Source organism: Lepus europaeus, chromosome 7 (assembly GCF_033115175.1).
Source record: "Lepus europaeus isolate LE1 chromosome 7, mLepTim1.pri, whole genome shotgun sequence".
Lineage (NCBI taxonomy): Eukaryota > Metazoa > Chordata > Mammalia > Lagomorpha > Leporidae > Lepus > Lepus europaeus.
In genome coordinates this window covers 31,671,331-31,688,042 of record NC_084833.1, presented here as the reverse complement: position 1 = coordinate 31,688,042, position 16,712 = coordinate 31,671,331, and the positions used below count along the sequence as shown (strand labels likewise).

General features: G+C 49.3%; 1 protein-coding gene across 2 annotated transcripts in view; it reads left to right on the top strand.

Moving 5' to 3' along the window:
• Positions 1-6,795: 6,795 nt before the first annotated feature.
• Positions 6,796-16,712, top strand: part of KIAA1549L (KIAA1549 like) — a 296,220-nt gene continuing 286,303 nt past the window's right edge. For both annotated transcript variants that reach the window (XM_062198042.1, XM_062198041.1), the window contains exon 1: positions 6,796-7,060. In XM_062198042.1, coding sequence (XP_062054026.1) covers positions 6,796-7,060 — 265 coding nt within the window. The remainder of the gene's footprint in view (positions 7,061-16,712) is intronic.

Below are 16,712 nucleotides of genomic sequence, written 5' to 3'. Positions count from 1 at the left end.
TTCAGTGTATAATTTAGTGTGTCCTAATATAATTATCAAGTTGTATGATCATTACCACATTCTAATTTTAAGACATTTCTATCACCCTAAAAAGTAAGTGTGCCCAGTTACAGTCACTCTCCTCTTCCCCTCTCCCAGCTCCAGGCAACTCCGCTCTATTTTCTATCTCTAGATTTGCTCTTTTTGGACATGGAATTGTAGAACATGTGCCCTTTTGTGACTGGCCTCTTCCATTTAGCTAATAATTTTAATACTCCTTAATGCTTCAGCATGCATCAGTAGTTTGTTCCTTTTATGGATGAGTGGTATTCTTTTGGGCCACATTTTATCTTTTCATTGGTTGATAGAGATTTGGGGTTGTCTTCACTTTGAGGCTTTTGTGTATAATACTGCTACAGATATTTGTATAAAAGTGTTCATGTGGGCATATGTTTTTATTTATCTTGTAGACATCTTGATATCTTGGGTAGATAACTCCAGTTTTCTTAAAGGAATACGAAGATGTAGAGTTTTAAAATATCCTCAAGATTGCCAGTTATTGGGTGACGGAGATAGAACTTGAAGCCAGGTTTGAAATCACTGAGATTTTTCAATGTCCAGTACTAGTCCTTCCCCTCCCCCTACAAAGCCTAAGACAGAGCTTTAACAAAGCAAGATAAGAGCCTGAAGGCAGAGTCATAGTACAAATAAGCTTGCTCTATGGTGCCAAATGCTGGTCCATATTCCTGCTATTGGATGAGCCCAAGAAGCAATAGAAATATGAATGGGACAAATTGGCACTCGGTGATTAATAATAATAAAAAGACTGCCTCTTCTCTCTAAAGGATCTAGAGGACAATTAGCCAAAGCCTTGGGGAGTTGCAATGTTTTGAACAGAAGTCGAGTTCAAGTCCACGAACACGGAGTTGTTGGGTTACTCTAGGGACTGCTGTGATAATTGTGATTAGCTCATTGACTTGGGGGCTGGGGCTGGTCTTACTGGCTGCCCTCGTCCTCTTGTTGGACCTGTTGTCCTGGCCTGGGGAGATCTTGGGAAACCTTCCTGAGCAAAAGAGGTCGAAATGCAAGGGAAAAGGAAAACAAAGATGACCTACATTTCTGCAACAGCCTCCTTTCAACTGGGCTCCTCTCTGGGCCTCACCCCTCCAGTGGAGAATGGTCTTCCTGAAACACAGTCACCCCTCCTCCTCTAAAACTCTTCCACGGGAGTGGGTGTTTGGTGCAGATAACCACTCCTCGGTTTGCCCACATTCCACATCCAAGTGTCTTGGTTCAAGTTCCAGCTCAACTCTGATTCTAGCTTCCTGTTAATGCACACCCTGGCAGGCAGTTAGTGATAGTTCAAGTACTTGGGTCTCTGCCACCACATGAGAGGCCGAATTGAGTTCAGGGCTCTTCGCATTAGCCTGACCCAGCCTGGTTGTTGCAGGCATTTGGGAGAGTGAACCAGCAGTTGAAGATCTCTCTCTGTCCCTTTCTGTTACTGAAATAAATGAAAATCAATAACAATAATAGAACAATCCTCTCCCATGGGTCCCTGTTGGCTTCTGACATTATTAGTTCAACTGCAACTCTTTGTCCTCTGGGCGAGTCTGCTGCAGGGCACCCACCTGGCTGTGGTAAGCACTTGCTCCAGGGCAGGGCAGTGAGGTGCAGGCAGTGCCGGGGAATGTCTCATCCCAGGTATATCCAGTGTTTTCTCCACGACATTGAAAGCAAAGAAAAGTGTTTGAAATTTCATTTTTAAAAGGACTCTACAGGCTGCCTGAAATACATACCATGGCCCTTTAGGCCACCCTGGTTTAAATTCCTCAGCATGGCTGGCGCCGTGGCTTAACAGGCTAATCCTCCACCTTGCAGCGCCGGCACACCAGGTTCTAGTCCCGGTTGGGGCGCCGGATTCTGTCCCGGTTGCCCCTCTTCCAGGTCAGCTCTCTGCTATGGCCCGGGAAGGCAGTGGAGGATGGCCCAAGTGCTTGGGCCCTGCACCCCATGGGAGACCAGGAGAAGCACCTGGCTCCTGGCTTCGGATCAGTACGATGTGCCAGCCGCAGCAGCCATTGGAGGGTGAACCAGCGGCAAAAAGGAAGACCTTTCTCTCTGTCTTTCTCACTGTCCACTCTGCCTGTCCAAAAAAAAAAAAAAAAAAAATCCTCAGTACAGCAGGTACCCCTTGCTGCCTCTGCAGCCTTCTCTCTCAGTGCTCCTCCGCATGAACCCACAGCATCCTTCACCGGCTTCTCTCAGAGTGAGGGGATGGCCTTGCTCATGGTAGGGAGCCCGGGACCTGGAAAAGTACCCAGTGTCTGAAAGAGGGAGTTTGGTGTGGACTTGAGCTTTGTACCAGCAAGGAGGATCAGCCAGAGTAGGACCAGAGGAGAACATCTGCCTACTGCAGAGATGGAGAGCAGAAGCCCCGGTATTTCTCCTGTATGGTAATGGCAGAATTTTCTATCAAAGCCCTAAAGTCACTGCCTAGAAATTGATCTTTCCCATCCAACAGAAGGCTTTGCACAAGACACTGGCCTTTAAAAAAAAAAAAGATTTATTTACTTGATTTATTTATTTACTTGAAAGAGTTACACAGAGAGAAAAGGAGAGGCAGAGAAAGAGAGAGAGAGAGAGGAGTCTTCCATCTGCTGGTTCACTCCCCAGATGGCCACAACGGCCAGAGCTGCCCTGATCCGAAGCCAGGAGCCAGGAGCTTCTTCTGGGTCTCCCATGTGAGTGCAGGGGCCCAAAGACTTGGACCATCTTCTACTGCTTTCCCAGGCCATAGCAGAGAGCTGGATGGGAAGTGAAACAGCCAGGAGTCGAACCGGCGCTCATGTGGGATGCCAGTACTGCAGGCAGTAGCTTTACCCGCTTTGCCACTGTGCCAGCCCTGAGACACTGGCCTTTTAAAGCTATGTAGCAATCCAAGTAAATTTATACACAAGTCCCAAGGCCTTAGTTAGGTAGACTAAAATGAACAAAAGGTTTACAGTTCAAGAGGGCTGCAATTGTCATATAAAATACGATTGAGTAAATGCTTACTGTGTATACTTCTAAATGCCTGACATGTACAAACTGAATACTTAAAACAAGCCAGGGAGGGTTACTCTTATGTTTCCTGTTTTAGAGATGAGATACATGGAGATGATGTGATTTGCCAAAAGTTATACAGCTGGTAGATGGTAGAATGTGAATTTATTTATTTATTTTTTTAATTAAAAAAAATTTTTTTTACAGGCAGAGTTAGACAGTGTGTGAGAGAGACAGAGACAGAGAGAGAGAGAGAGAGAGAGAGAGAGAGAGAGAGACAGGTCTTCCTTTTTCCACTGGTTCATCCCCCAAGTGGCCACAATGGCCAGAGCTGTGCTGATCTGAAGCCAGGAGCCAGGAGCTTCTTCCAGGTCTCCCATGCGGGTGCAGGGGCCTGAGGACTTGGGCCATCTTCTACTGCTTTCCCAGGCCAGAGCAGAGAGCTGGATCGGAAGTGGAGCAGCCAAGACTTGAACCAGCACCCACATGGGATGCCGGCACTGCAGGTGGCAGCTTTACCCATTTTGCCACAGCGCTGGCCCCACCTTCCCCTTCTTTAAAAACTGCTGCCAGCTTTCATGTCTTTCTGCCTTGCCACTTGCTGTGCCTGGCAATCTCCAGCTTTAACTGTTTCCTTCTTTTACCTCTCTTCCTTGTCCAGGCGGAAGGAGCCACTCTTTCCCCATCCCATGACAACAGGTGATGAGCCGACACCTCTGTCGCACATTCAGCACCTTGCTCTAAAGGTACTGCTGTCTGTGTTCCTCTCACCAGACTGTGGGACTCGTGGGGAAGGGACAGAGACGAATTCACAGACCCCAAGCTACAAAGCAATCCAAGAGACTTCAGAGGGTTGCAATTGCCAAATCATATCTAATAAGATTGACTCTTGGCTGAGCCTGCTCAAAAACAAGCTGAAGGGAAAATCCCATTTCCACACAGAAGAAATCATGCATTTGTTATCTCTTAGCCCCATGGCAGGCAGTTGCCTGTCCCGCACTCCCCCAGTCTCTCCTTTTTCTCTAAACTCCCGTGGGGACCTCAGCTGTAGGTGAGCCTTGCCTCTCTGTTGCTTCACACACAGCCCTCTCCCTCTGGGTCTTTCCTGTCTCTTCCCATGTGAACCCAGACAACCTGACTGGCTCCCAGTTACCCCCTCCCTCCCTGCATCCCATCAGCACTGCAGTAGTCCAAGGGCAGGAAAGCGCTGTTAGGGGAGGGGGGGAGCTTGTGGCTACTAAGGGGTTCACCTGCTCCACCCCGCTCGCATGCACTTCCACGTCCTTAGCTCTCAACTTAGAGCCTGCTACAGGCTCAACTTAGAGCCTGCTCCCAAGAGTGAGCTAACTTCCCCTCTCCCTTTCTCCTCCTTTTCCCCTTTGGGAAAAGCCTAAATGCATCCAAGGCCTCCCACAAATTGGCCTCGACCTCCTCTCTTCCCCTGCTTTCTACTTCTCCCTAACACAAGTTCTGGTCTTTAAACAAGCAGCCCCACTTCTCCAATCCTGCATTTTCCTGCCTTCCTCCCAGCTCTGCTCAGCCCATTTCCCTCCGACTTTGTTCCCTGGTCCTTAAAATCTACGCTGTTGGGAACCCTGCTGTCAGTCCCTCTTGGCAGGGCCAGCCTGCCAGCACCCCTCAGCCCTGTCTCCTTGTCCCTGGGATCGCGGCTTCAAGATGACCATTCCTGTTGTCTTGTGATGCTGCCCAACTCATGGCTGGGGACTGCCTTTCTCATCAGTGTCTCAAACTGACTTCAAGAATTTCTTTGTGGTCTCAACAAGACTGCAAGTCTCTCAGAACAATCCAGAGCATCAGGACTGATGGAACGAAAGAGCAAGCTCACAGCACAACCCCATCGAAGTGCAGGTTGAGTATCTCTGCTCTGAAGTACCTGGAGCCAGAAGTTTTCAGATTTCCGAGTTTGTTGGATTTCAGAGTAGTCTTGCAAATTTCATGTTTGAGCATCCCTCATCTGACATGCTCCACATCTAAAAATCATGGCACTCAAAAAAGTTTCCGACTTTGAAACATTTTAGGTTTCAGTTTTAGATGAGGGATGCTCATCCTGTATTACACAGGAACATCCGGCCGTGGGGAAAAGTGTCTTGGATGAAATACGGTGTTAATCCTAGGTTACAGATACACAGTAACTGTGACTTCACACTTCTCCAGCCCTCCTGGCTGGCTCGGTGAGCCCTGAGAACACCAGCCTGCCTCTGCCTCCAGGTTTTTGCCCCCTGCTGTTCCCTTTGTCGGGTGGTGCTACTGTGGCTTGTTCCCTCCTTCAGATCTGCATACACACTCCCTTCTCCCCTAATTACCACGCCAGCACCCTTGTCATTCCCTTTCCTTCTTCCCTGTAGCACCTACCCCTGTCTGACATTTCCCTGGTATTTGTTTGCTGCCATGCATCCGAACAAGAATGAGAAGGCAGGGGCCTTGTTGGTGGCTCTAGCCCGGGCGTCTGGCAGACCCTGGCACTTACAGGCAGTCCGCCAGGATTGCTGTCAGGAAGGAGTGTTTCTCTTCCCCGTCTGTATCCCCAGCGCCCAATGCAGCAAACCTGAGCTTCAAAAAAAAGGAAGGAAAAGCGCACGTGAATTCTCCGTGAACTTTTTGGGGACCCCTTGTCCGAACTGGCTGAGGGGTGTGTGGCGCGCTCACGAACCTCACTGAAGGCCACCGAGTTGGCAGGGGCACAAGCGGGTGGTCGGTTCAGCTTTTCGTCCCGTGGGTGTCACGATGCCTAACTCCCCCGGGTGCGAGGAGGGTTTTTTTTTTTTTTTGAGGAGACGTCTCACCGCCGTCCCGTAGTATGGCTGCAACAAGTACGGACAGCGCGTTGCAATCCAGCCTTTGATGGCGAGCCGGCCGCGGCCGCTCCAGCTCCTGGGGGCAAGCGGGGCAGGCAGGTGCGGCCGGCCCCCTCCGCCAAGGAGCCAGCAAGCAGCGGCGCGCGCGCCCGCTGGTCCACAAAGAGCGTTTCCCAAACCCAGCTGAAAGGGCCGGGTACGGCCCCGTTCCGCGGCCCGCCGGCCCCACGGCCCACCTGCCCTGCTCGTCGCCGGGGGGCTGACGGGGAAAGCAGCGGAGGGAAGGCTCCGGTGCAGACTCGCGCGGCCCGAGAACGCCCGGGAGGGGTCTCTGTGTTGGGCCCGGGGCCGGCCGGGCGCGCGGGAGCTGGGGGCGCGCCGTGGCTCCGCGCGGGGCTGCGCGCGCGCGCGCCGGCCTCGCCTCCCTCGCTGCTCCGGTGGCTACGTGCTTCCTTTGTCAATGAGGCGCCGCTCGGAGCTGCAGCAGCACTCGCGGCCCGGGAGCCCTGAGCCCAGCCAGCCTGCGCCGAGAGCGGACCGGATAGGCAGCAGCCGGAGGCGGGCGGGAAGGAACCGAGCGCGCCACGCCGCCGCCGCCGCCAGCCGCGGCTCCTCGCAGCCTCGCCGCCTCAGTGTGCAGGAGGCGACCCCGGCGAGGGGGCCCCGGGCGGCGCCCGTCCCACCCTTGCTGCCAGGGGCGCGCTGACGCGCGGCGACAGGCTCCGTGGGAACCCCGGCCCGCGCCCGCCGCCGCTCCATGCAGCCCGGACCCCTGCGCCGGTGAAGCCGGGGCTCCGCGGAGCCCGCCCTAGGGGCGGCAGGACAAGCCAGCCAGTCACGCCACCCGGCGCCCGGGCCATGGCGGGAGATGCCCGGTGAGGACCGGGGCGCCGAGGGCTGGGCTCCCCGGCGCGGTGCGGAGCGAGGCAGCGGCCTGGATGTGTGAAGAATCCCCATGGCTTTGCAGGCGGCGAAGCCCCGGAGCCCGAGCGACGCTGGGCCGGCGGCGCCGGGACGCCGGGGCCGGTCCCGTGCGCGTGGTGGGCTCGGCGGGGCCGGCGCAGGAGCCGCGCGCTGCCCGGCCGTGAGGGGCCCCGGACCCACGCGGGGCCCCGGAGCCGGCGCGTCCCAGGATGCGCCGGCGCCGCCGCTGCTGCTGCGGCTGCTGCTGGGACTCCTGCTGCTGGCGGCCCTTGCGGAGCACAGCCGGGCGGATCCAGGTAAGCCCTGGGCGGGGGTTGCGCCCGCGGATGTTTCTGGAGGAGCCGGGCCGGCCGTCGGGGCCGGCGCCTGAGCGGGGGGCGGTGGCTGGAGGGTTTGCATCGCGGGCGCTGGGGGTTTCCCTGCGCTTTGCCGCGGTGGCAGCGGCGGCGGCGGCGGCGGGAGAACTGTCAGCAAGCTGTCTCCCGGGAAGGCAGCGTTGGGCGGGGAAGAAAAGAGATGCCTTCGCGTCTTCTCTCCGCACAAGTTGCAGATGCTTCCCGGGGGTCCCGCAGGCACGCTCCGCGTGGATGAAGCCACGGTGTGTTTGGGACACCCGAAAAGGGATGTGCGTTAGGCAGGACGCGTTTCAGGGTGAGGATGGCCACTCTCTATCTATGTCTGTCTCCTGGTCTCCCTGTGGACGGGCCACTGTGTCTTAACTGGGTGGAACGCTAGAGTTTAAGGCAATTTCCATGCCGGCCTCGCAAATTGCATTTTGCCTCCGTGTTGATGAAGGGGCCACCTTCTTTTGGGAACACCTAGATGATCGCTCGCACCTTGCCGAGGGATTCAAGTGCATAACCCACTGTGTGCAGGATCCTGATCGGTTCGGAGACTCCCAACAGCTCCCGGGAAATAGATTTCTTTAGTCTCTCCGGCGATATAGAGATCTGTTTTAACTGGTGGGGGTAGTGATGGTGGAATTATTCTGCTACCGGGAGTCCGAACTTCCACGGTGCAGTCAGCAAGTCTTTGAAGGTTTCCTGTGGCACCTGTGAAAGGCAGATTTTTGTGTTTGCGATGAAATTTCTGGGCTCTTGCTACATTTCATTTATCAAAGAAGACGGCTCTCCCATTGGGCAAGGTGTTCCTTTGGTTTTGTTGGTTTTTTGGGAAGGACCAGTGAGACCCTCTTTCCTGGTGTGCCCCTTCCTCAAAATAGATGAAAAAGGATCTCACACAGTTTCAGATAAAAGGATTTCAGGTTGAAAATCTTTCTTGTCTTAGCTTACTGCAAAGCTCACTTTCCTTGGACTCACTTGAAGGGTCACCCACTTGATTGCTGTGCCTAAGTCACTGTCAAGGAGTTTTCCGCTGTCATTATAGTGGTTACGAAGTTCAGTAGCCTTCATGCAGGAGGGAGGCCTCTGGAGGATTTTCAGCCTGGATTTTAATACCTGTAGCAGTTTTCAGTGATGTGTGAAGAGGTAATCCTGAGTGTGATACCTGTAACCCCTTATTATCCATCAGCTCAGAGACACACATCGGGTTTTTGTTTGCAATATACCAGCTCCTGGACATATTTGTAAATTGTTTATGAGCTACTCGTTTTGGTGGTGAAACTGTTCAGTCGTCGGCAATGAGAAGTAAAATCTGGCTTTCCTGTGTTGTTCCTGTTCAGGCTGATGCCAAGTGATTTCATCCAATCAGCTGTCAATGTCCCATTTCCCTTCCAACCTTCCTACCCAGATGCTTACAACCCCCTGTGGCATCGCTTGGTTCTTTTCTCAAAAAGCCAGAGCCGCTGCAAAGGAGACTTCTTGTCTGTATCTTTTGGGTTTGTCCCTGGTGGCCCTGGTGTGGTGATAATGGGGGACCCCAGCAGGAAAGAAACTTTGATCAAGATGATGGAAAAATCTTGAAAGTGGATGTCATTCTCCAAGTCCTAGCATCTTTCCCCTTCTCCTGAGGGTGACCTGTTGCTTCCTGTGTGCTTGTTGGGTGCCGTTGCCCTTGACAACCAGTTCCTTGTGGTCCAGCCCACCTGTGGATCCACAGCCTGAGCCCCGTGATTTCCTGTAGATTTGCTGCAGCTTCAGTTGCACCCCTTGTTTTTCTCCCTGAGGAAGAGTTGGATGTTACGGCCCTCAGTCTTACCTTCTTGGATTTCCACTGGAGGCAGCGCAGGGTGTGCAAGCCCTGCATCAGTGGGTTTTGTGGGAAGAAGCAAAGTCAGGAGGGAAGCAGAAGAGAGGACACTTTCTGGGGACCTTTGCCACTCAACAGACAAGCCTGTCTGGAACTTTTTCAGAGGGGTGGCTACAGCTTGGCACTGCCGCCCACTGCAGAAGGGGTCTTGCTGCTGAGAATTCAAACCTGTGACGATGAAGATGCTACTAGGAGTGTTAGCTTGCTACAGTCATGGCATTTGCTCTTCCAGTGAAGCCAAACTCTTGCCATGGGTGAAAAATGGCCGAAAACATTTCTTCTGGAAAAAAGCTCAGCAGCTTTGTGTCTTGGGGCGCCTGCAGCCTTCCTTTGCCCACCCCACCCACCCCACCCAATGTCCTCAGCTTTTGTATTCCTGAGGAATCACAGTCCCATCTCTTTTCCACATCCAGCAAAGTCTGTTGTCTTCTGGGTCCTCCCTCAGACTCCCTGGCCCAGCTTCCATCTCTATGGAACCCTTGCTCCCAGGCAGAAACATGTTTTGGGTGTGGGAAAGAAGGTTCTTTGTAGGGGCCGGTACTGTGGCACAATGGGTTAACGCCCTGGCCTGAAGCTTTGGCATCCCATATAGGTGCTGGTTCGAGACCCGGCGGCTCCACTTCCGATCCAGCTCTCTGCTGTGGCCTGGGAAAGCACTAGAGGAAGGCCCAAGTCCTTGGGCCCCTGCTCTCGTGTGGGAGACCCAGAAGAAGCTCCTGGCTCCTGGATCAGTGCAGCTCCGGCCACTGCGGCCAATTGGGGAGTGAACCAGCAGATGAAAGACCCCTCTTTATCTCTCTGCCTCTCCTCTCTCTGTGTAACTCTGACTTTCATTTAAATAAATAATTTTTTTTTTTTTTAAAGAAGGTTCTTTATAGCAGTGAAGGCTAACACTGTCTTTTCTCCTCTGCGACTCTGGCTCCAGGCAAAATGGTCAAATTCAAATTTGCCTTCTCCATCTTCTTGACTACCGATCTTCCCTCCAGTTCATGCTGCACACACGTCCTGCAGGCCTGTCTGTGCACCTCCAGCACTCGTTCCTTTCAGGGCGGGTGCCGTACTCAATGCAGCCTGGGCCTCTCTGGGCCTTAGTTCTCTCATCTGTGAAATGGGGATTGTAACAATGATTGTAATCATTGGATGGCACAAGTTAATGCATGTTACAGTGTTCACAACAGTGCCTGGTCTACAGTAGATGTTCAGTGAATGCTACCTATTCTGTAACATGCAGAAATTGAATTTTTCTTAATATAAAGAGAACATATTTCATGCATTCTACAGCTACAATTTCAAAAAGACAACCACACTTCCCTCACTCTCCTGGTCTCCTCCAATCCCCCTCCCTCCCCTCTCTTCATCAATGTTTGTAAAGTCATAATTTTAGTCCACTGTATATCCACAGGCTTAATTCACCACTAATCATAATATTCAACAAGTAAAAAGTAGGAACAGCATAGTTCCACAAGAGTATAAACATGAGCGAAAATGACACTTATGTCCCAAAGTGACCATTTCATTCCTGTACTTTTTTTATTCTATATTACCTGCCACATATCAGAAAACATATGATATTTGTCTTTTTGAGACTGGCTTATTTCACTTAACATAATGATAACCGATTGCATCCATTTTGTTGCAAAAGACAGGATTTCATTCTTTTTTTATGGCTGAGTAGTATTTCATAGTGTATGCATACCACATTATCCAGTCATCAGTTGTTGGACATCTGGATTGGTCCCATATCTTTGCTATTGTGAATTGAGCTGCAATAAGCATGGGGTAAAGATCACTCTTTCATATGCTGATTTCATTTCCTTTGGGTGAATTCCTACGGTGGAATGGCTGGGTCATACTGTATATCTGTTTTCAGATTCCTGAGGCATCTCTGTACTGTCTTCCATAATGTCTACCACATTCCCAGGTATTCCACTGTTGGTACCTTTCCTCCACATTCCTACATGGCAGAAGTTGACAACATTCCCTTTGTTCAGGTGCTGTGGTGGGGGAGGGGATGCAGAGGTGAAAGGAGAAGGCAGTTTGTGGAAACCCCAATTGATGAGGCTGATGTGCACCCTTGACCTCTGATGCTGTGTGATCATGGCTAATAAAGGCAGGTGGCAGTTAATTCTGGGGGAGTGGGGGCCTTGAGGGATGGGTAGGGAGAGGTTGGCTGGGTTGTTGGTGACATTTCAAGTGGAGGAAAAGGAATGGATTCTTTGTGGCCAGAGAACGGTGCTCTTCATGTAGGGAGGAGTGGCCAGCACCCCCCACTGCCCTGGGTGTGCCCTCCTTGTAGGGGCTGCAGAGTCTTTTAGGGCTGCCTGCTTATTCTGCCCATTTGTGTGTTCTAGATTTATCTAGTTCCTCCTGTTGCTTGTTATAGCAGCACAGGATAGGAACTTGTTAAATTTGAGCCAGTTCCCTCAGAGGGAGCCGGCTGATTCAGTTAGATGTAAGAATTTTATCTCATTTAGGGACCAGTGTTGTGATGCAGTGGGTTAATCTGCCACTTGTGACGTGGGCTTCCCATATTGGAGTGCCAATTTGAGCCCTGACTGCTAATGTGCCTGAGAAGGCAACAGAAAATGGCCCGTATGCTTGGGTCCCTGCCACGTGTGTGGGAGACCTGGATGGAATTCCTGGCTCCTGGCTTCAGCTTAGCCAAAATCTAGCTGTTGCAGCCATTTGGGGAGTGAACCAGAGGATATAAGATCTCCTTTTTCCTCTTTCTTTTCCTCTCTCCTCTCCCTGTGGCTTCCCCTCTCACTGTTTGCCTTTCAAACAAATACTTTTTTTTTTTTTAAAGAATATTATCTCATTTAAATAAACCACGGGAAGTTGTGAATGAGTGCTTTGCTCTGGGGGAATTTATTTGCGTTTTGAAAGAAGTGTTTGCTAATAGCAAGGAATCTGCTAATCTAGCCCAACCTGTCTGGGAGAGACCTTTTGACTTGGGATGCCTTTTGTGCCGCTTTCCAACCCGTTGCATACATCTTCAATGTGGAATCCCAGGCAAGATAGCTTCCATAGTTCATCTGTTCATTCATTCATTCAATGTGACAACGTTCTGAGGCTACAGTAATGGAAAAAAATAAACTCCCATTCCCTTGGTCACTAGAAACCGGCCCAGTGCTTTCTAAGCTTTTCTGTGCAGATGAATCACTTGAAGATCCTGTTAACATGCAGACGCTGATCCAAGTGTTCTGCAATGAGGCCTGAGACTCTTAAGTTGAACAAAGTAGTCTGGAATTCTAGGGAGATAGTAGTATTTTAGGTGTGAATTTGGGAGCCATTAGTGTGCAGTGGGGTAAGAGCCTGTAGAGGGAGTGTCAAGAAGGGAGACCTCAGCCAGGAACTTGGAAGACTGCATTTAATTATTATTATTATTATTTTTAAAGATTTATTTATTCATTTGAAAGTCAGAGTTACACAGAGAGAGGAAAAGCAGAGAGAGAGAGAGAGAGAGAGAGGTCTTCCATTTGCTGGTTCACTCCCTAACTGGCTACAACAATTGGAGCTGGGCTGATTTGAAGCCAGCAGCCTGGAACTTCTGGATCTCCCATGTGGGTACAGGGCCCAAGCACTTGGGTCATCCTCTACTGCTTTCCCAGGCCTTCAGCAGGGAGTGGATCAGAAGTAGAGCAGCTAGGACTTGAACTGGTACCCATATGGGGTGCCAGTGCAGCAGTCAGAGGATTAACCTAGTACGCCACAGTGCTAGCCCCTATTTTTTTCATTTTTATATATTTATATACATTTATTATAATTATGAAACATAAAATTTACCATTTTAAGTGTACAATTCAGTGGCATTAAGGATCTTCACATTGTTGTGCAGCCATCACTACCAACCATCTCTGGAATTTATTCGTTATCTCTAACTGAAACTCCCTATCCATTTCTTTTTTATATATGTATTAATTAATTAATTATAGAAAACTTTTATTTTATACATGTAAATTTCATAAGTACAACTTTTGGATTATAGCACTTCTTCCCCCCACACCCACTCTCCCACCCCCAAACCATCCCACCTCCTACTTCCTCTCCCACCCCATTCTTCATTAAGATTCACTTTTAATTATCTTTATATACAGAAGATCAACTTAGTATATACTAAGTAAAGATTTCAACAGTTTGCACCCACAGCAGACGCACAACATATAAAATACTGTTTGAAGACTAGTTTTACCATTAATTCTCATAGTACGACTCATTAAGGACAGAGGTCCTACAAGGGGAGTAAGTGCACAGTGACTCCTGTTGCTAATTTAACAATTGATACTTATTTATGATGTCACTGATCACCCAAGGCTCTTGTCATGAGCTGCCAAGGCTATGGAAGCCTCTTGAGTCCACAAACTCTGACATTATTTAGAAAGGGCCATATGCAAAGTGGAAGTTCTCTCCTTCCTTCAGAGAAAGGTACCTCCTTCTTTGATGGCCCCTTCTTTCCACTGGGATCTCACTCACACAGATCTTTCATGTAGGTCAATTTTTGCCATAGTCTCTTGGCTTTCCATGCCTGAAATTCTCTCATGGGCTTTTTAGCCAGATCCGAATGCCTTAAGGGCTGATTCTGAGGCCAGAGTGCTGTTTATGGCCCCTAACTGTTATTATTAAACTATTCTCAGGGAGAAGGGAGGCAGGCAGCAAGAGATGGAGGAAAAGAACAGCCTGGAGGGAGGAAGATAAGAAAGTGTACTGAGCGTCTGGGAGGTCAAGTGAAGGCAGTGTTCCAGGAGGACAGAAGGATCCTGTGGCCAAATGCTGCTGAGAGGGCGAGCAAGGGATGTTGCATTAGGAGATGTGTGGGTGTTTCATGCCCTTCAGATCAGTGGGGATAGGAGTCAGATGGCAGTGGGGTCAAGGGAGAAAGGAAGAAGAGAATTCAGAGACAGCAAATGAGACAATTCTTCAGGGCTTTTCTATAGAGAAAAGCAGAGTAGCAGGGGAGGTGGGCCAAGGGAGAGTTAAGGTAGAAATAATTATGCTGTGTTCATACTGTGTTGGTTTTTAATGTTGAAGACATGCAAGAAGAGTGATTGACTTGGTGTCTTTTTTCCCTCCCAATATCAATGGCCCAATAAGCTGTGTTTGGATCCTTTACTCTGAGTATCTGCACTTCAAAGGCACTTGCAAGATGCCTGTCCTCTTACCCACACCCCAGCTGCCACCCAAGGTGGAGAGGAAGATCTTGGGAACAGTAACTCTGTTCTTTTAGTAGACATAAAGCGAAAGCCAGGTGTCCCCTCTGTGCCCTGAATCCTGCCCTACAACCAGTGGAAGCTCTGAGATCCTGAAATTCTGATGCCGACCAGAGATCTGTCAGAGCCTACTTGTCTCGAGTCTTATATTACGAGAACATGATCTGAGAATGTGCACAGCTCCTTTTCATTCTCATTAACCTTCAGTCCTGGATTGTCATTTGCTTTCTTTCCTTTTTTTTTTTTTTTTTAAAGAACAAACAACAACTCTACTCTTCTCCAGACAAAACTGAATACTTGGAATGACTCTAAAACATTTTCGTTGCTGGACAACATATTAGAGGGCATTTCTACACACACAGAGGGACACGTTATTCTAGGTCATGGGATGGCTGCCATGGGTGGTGACTCTCCTTGGGGACTTCAGAGAAGGGCAGTTAGCCATCTGGGTGTCATAGATGTCAGTTATTGTCTGGGAAGATAGCAGTGAATGAACCACGTTGATCTGGCGATATTTGCCATGTACCTGGCCTATGCCAGGCTCTTTGGTAGATGCTGGAAGTAGGGTGGAGATCAAGCCAGACCCTGCCCTTGAGCAGCCTGTAGCACAGGACAAGACTACTCTGGTGGTTGGACTGGGGGCCAGTCAGATACCTGCAAGGATTACAGTAGGAGGCAGGTTGGGAGGCGCCTTGCTTGGCAGTAAGGGACTGAGGCTCAGAGTTGACATAGTTCTGACTTATCAAGAAAAGCTGGATCTGTACTTAGAATCTCCAGCTTCCGAAATGTCACGCTGCACAAAGAGAACTTACCCAGGAGCCACCCGTGTTCTTTTTAAATAAATTTAAAAAAAAGTCATTGTTACTTCTTTTATATTTTATCCTTTAGATTTACTTTTAAAATATTTATTTATTTGAGAGGTAGAGTTGCAAACAGAGGGAGACACAAAGAGAGAGGTCTTCCATCTGCTGGTTCACTCCCCAAATGGCCGCAATGGCTGGAGCTCAGCCGATCCAAAGCCAGGAGCCAGGAGCTTCTTCCAGGTCTCTCACGTGGGTGCAGAAGCCCAAGGACTTGGGCCATCTTCTGCTGCTTTCCTTGGTGCATTAGCAGGGAGCTGGATTGGAAGTAAAGCAGACAGGACTTGAATAAATAGATATTTATTAACATATTACTAACCTAAGTAGACATATATAATTTAATTTTCCATGAACTTTAAAAACTATGTATTTGTGGAGTACCATATGATGTTTTGATGCATATGTTACATTGGGTGATGTTCAAATCATGGAAAGCATATCTATCCTTTCAAGCTTTTGTTGTTCCTTTTTTTTTTTTTTGCATTTATTTATTTTACTTGAGAAGCAGAGTTACAGACAGAGGGAGAGACAGAGAGAGAGGTCTTCTATCCACTGGTTCACTTCCTAAATGGCCGAAGTGGCCAGAGCTGGGCCTATCCGAAGTCAGGAGACAGGAACTTCTTCTGGGTCTCCCATATGGGTGCAGGGGCCCATCTGTTACTGTTTTCCCAGGCCATCAGCAGGGAGCTTGATTGGAAGAGGAACAGCTGGGATTTGAACTGGCGCCCATATGGGATGCCAGTTTTTGGCATAAATGCCTTTTGGATGGGCAGTTTTTATTCCTTATGGATGAATGCCTAGGAATGGGATCGCTGGGTCATATGTTAAGTCTGTGTTTAACCTCGTATAAGAAATTGCCAAACTCTTTGCATTCCCATTTGCAAAGTTTGAGAATTCTAGTTGCTCCTCTTATCCTCACTGGCACTTGATATTGTCAGCTTCTTTTTTTTCTTTTCATTTAGCTTTCAACCATTTCAGGATTTAATGTTACCTCCTTGTGATTTTAGTTTGCATTTCTTTAAATGCTAATGATGTTATTGTTGCATATCTTTTCATGTTCTTACTTGTCTTACATTATCTGTATTTTGAAGTGATGGTTAAAAATCTTCCATCTATTTTTTTTTTGGAAATCTCAAATCAAGAGATCTTTTATTACATTATTAAAATACCACAAATTGGACTTACAATCTGGATTCTTGTTTATGTAGCTGGACAACTTTTATTTATTTATTTATTTGTTTGTTTGTTTGTTTTTTTTTTTTTTTGAGAGGCAGAGTGGATAGTGAGAGAGAGAGACAGAGAGAAAGGTCTTCCTTTGCCGTTGGTTCACCCTCCAATAGCCGCTGCGGCCGGCGCATCGCGCTGATCCGAAGCCAGGAGCCAGGTGCTTCTCCTGGTCTCCCATGTGGGTGCAGGGCCCAAGCACTTGGGCCATCCTCCACTGCCTTCCCAGGCCATAGCAGAGAGCTGGCCTGGAAGAGGGGCAACCGGGATAGAATCCGGCGCCCCAACCGGGACTAGAACCCGGTGTGCCGGTGCCGCAAGGCGGAGGATTAGCCTGTTAAGCCATGGCGCCGGCCTATTTATTTATTTTTTAAAAGATTATTTATTTGTAAGGTTGAATTACAGAGAGAGCGAGAGAAATCTTGTATTCACTGGTTCACTTCCCAGTA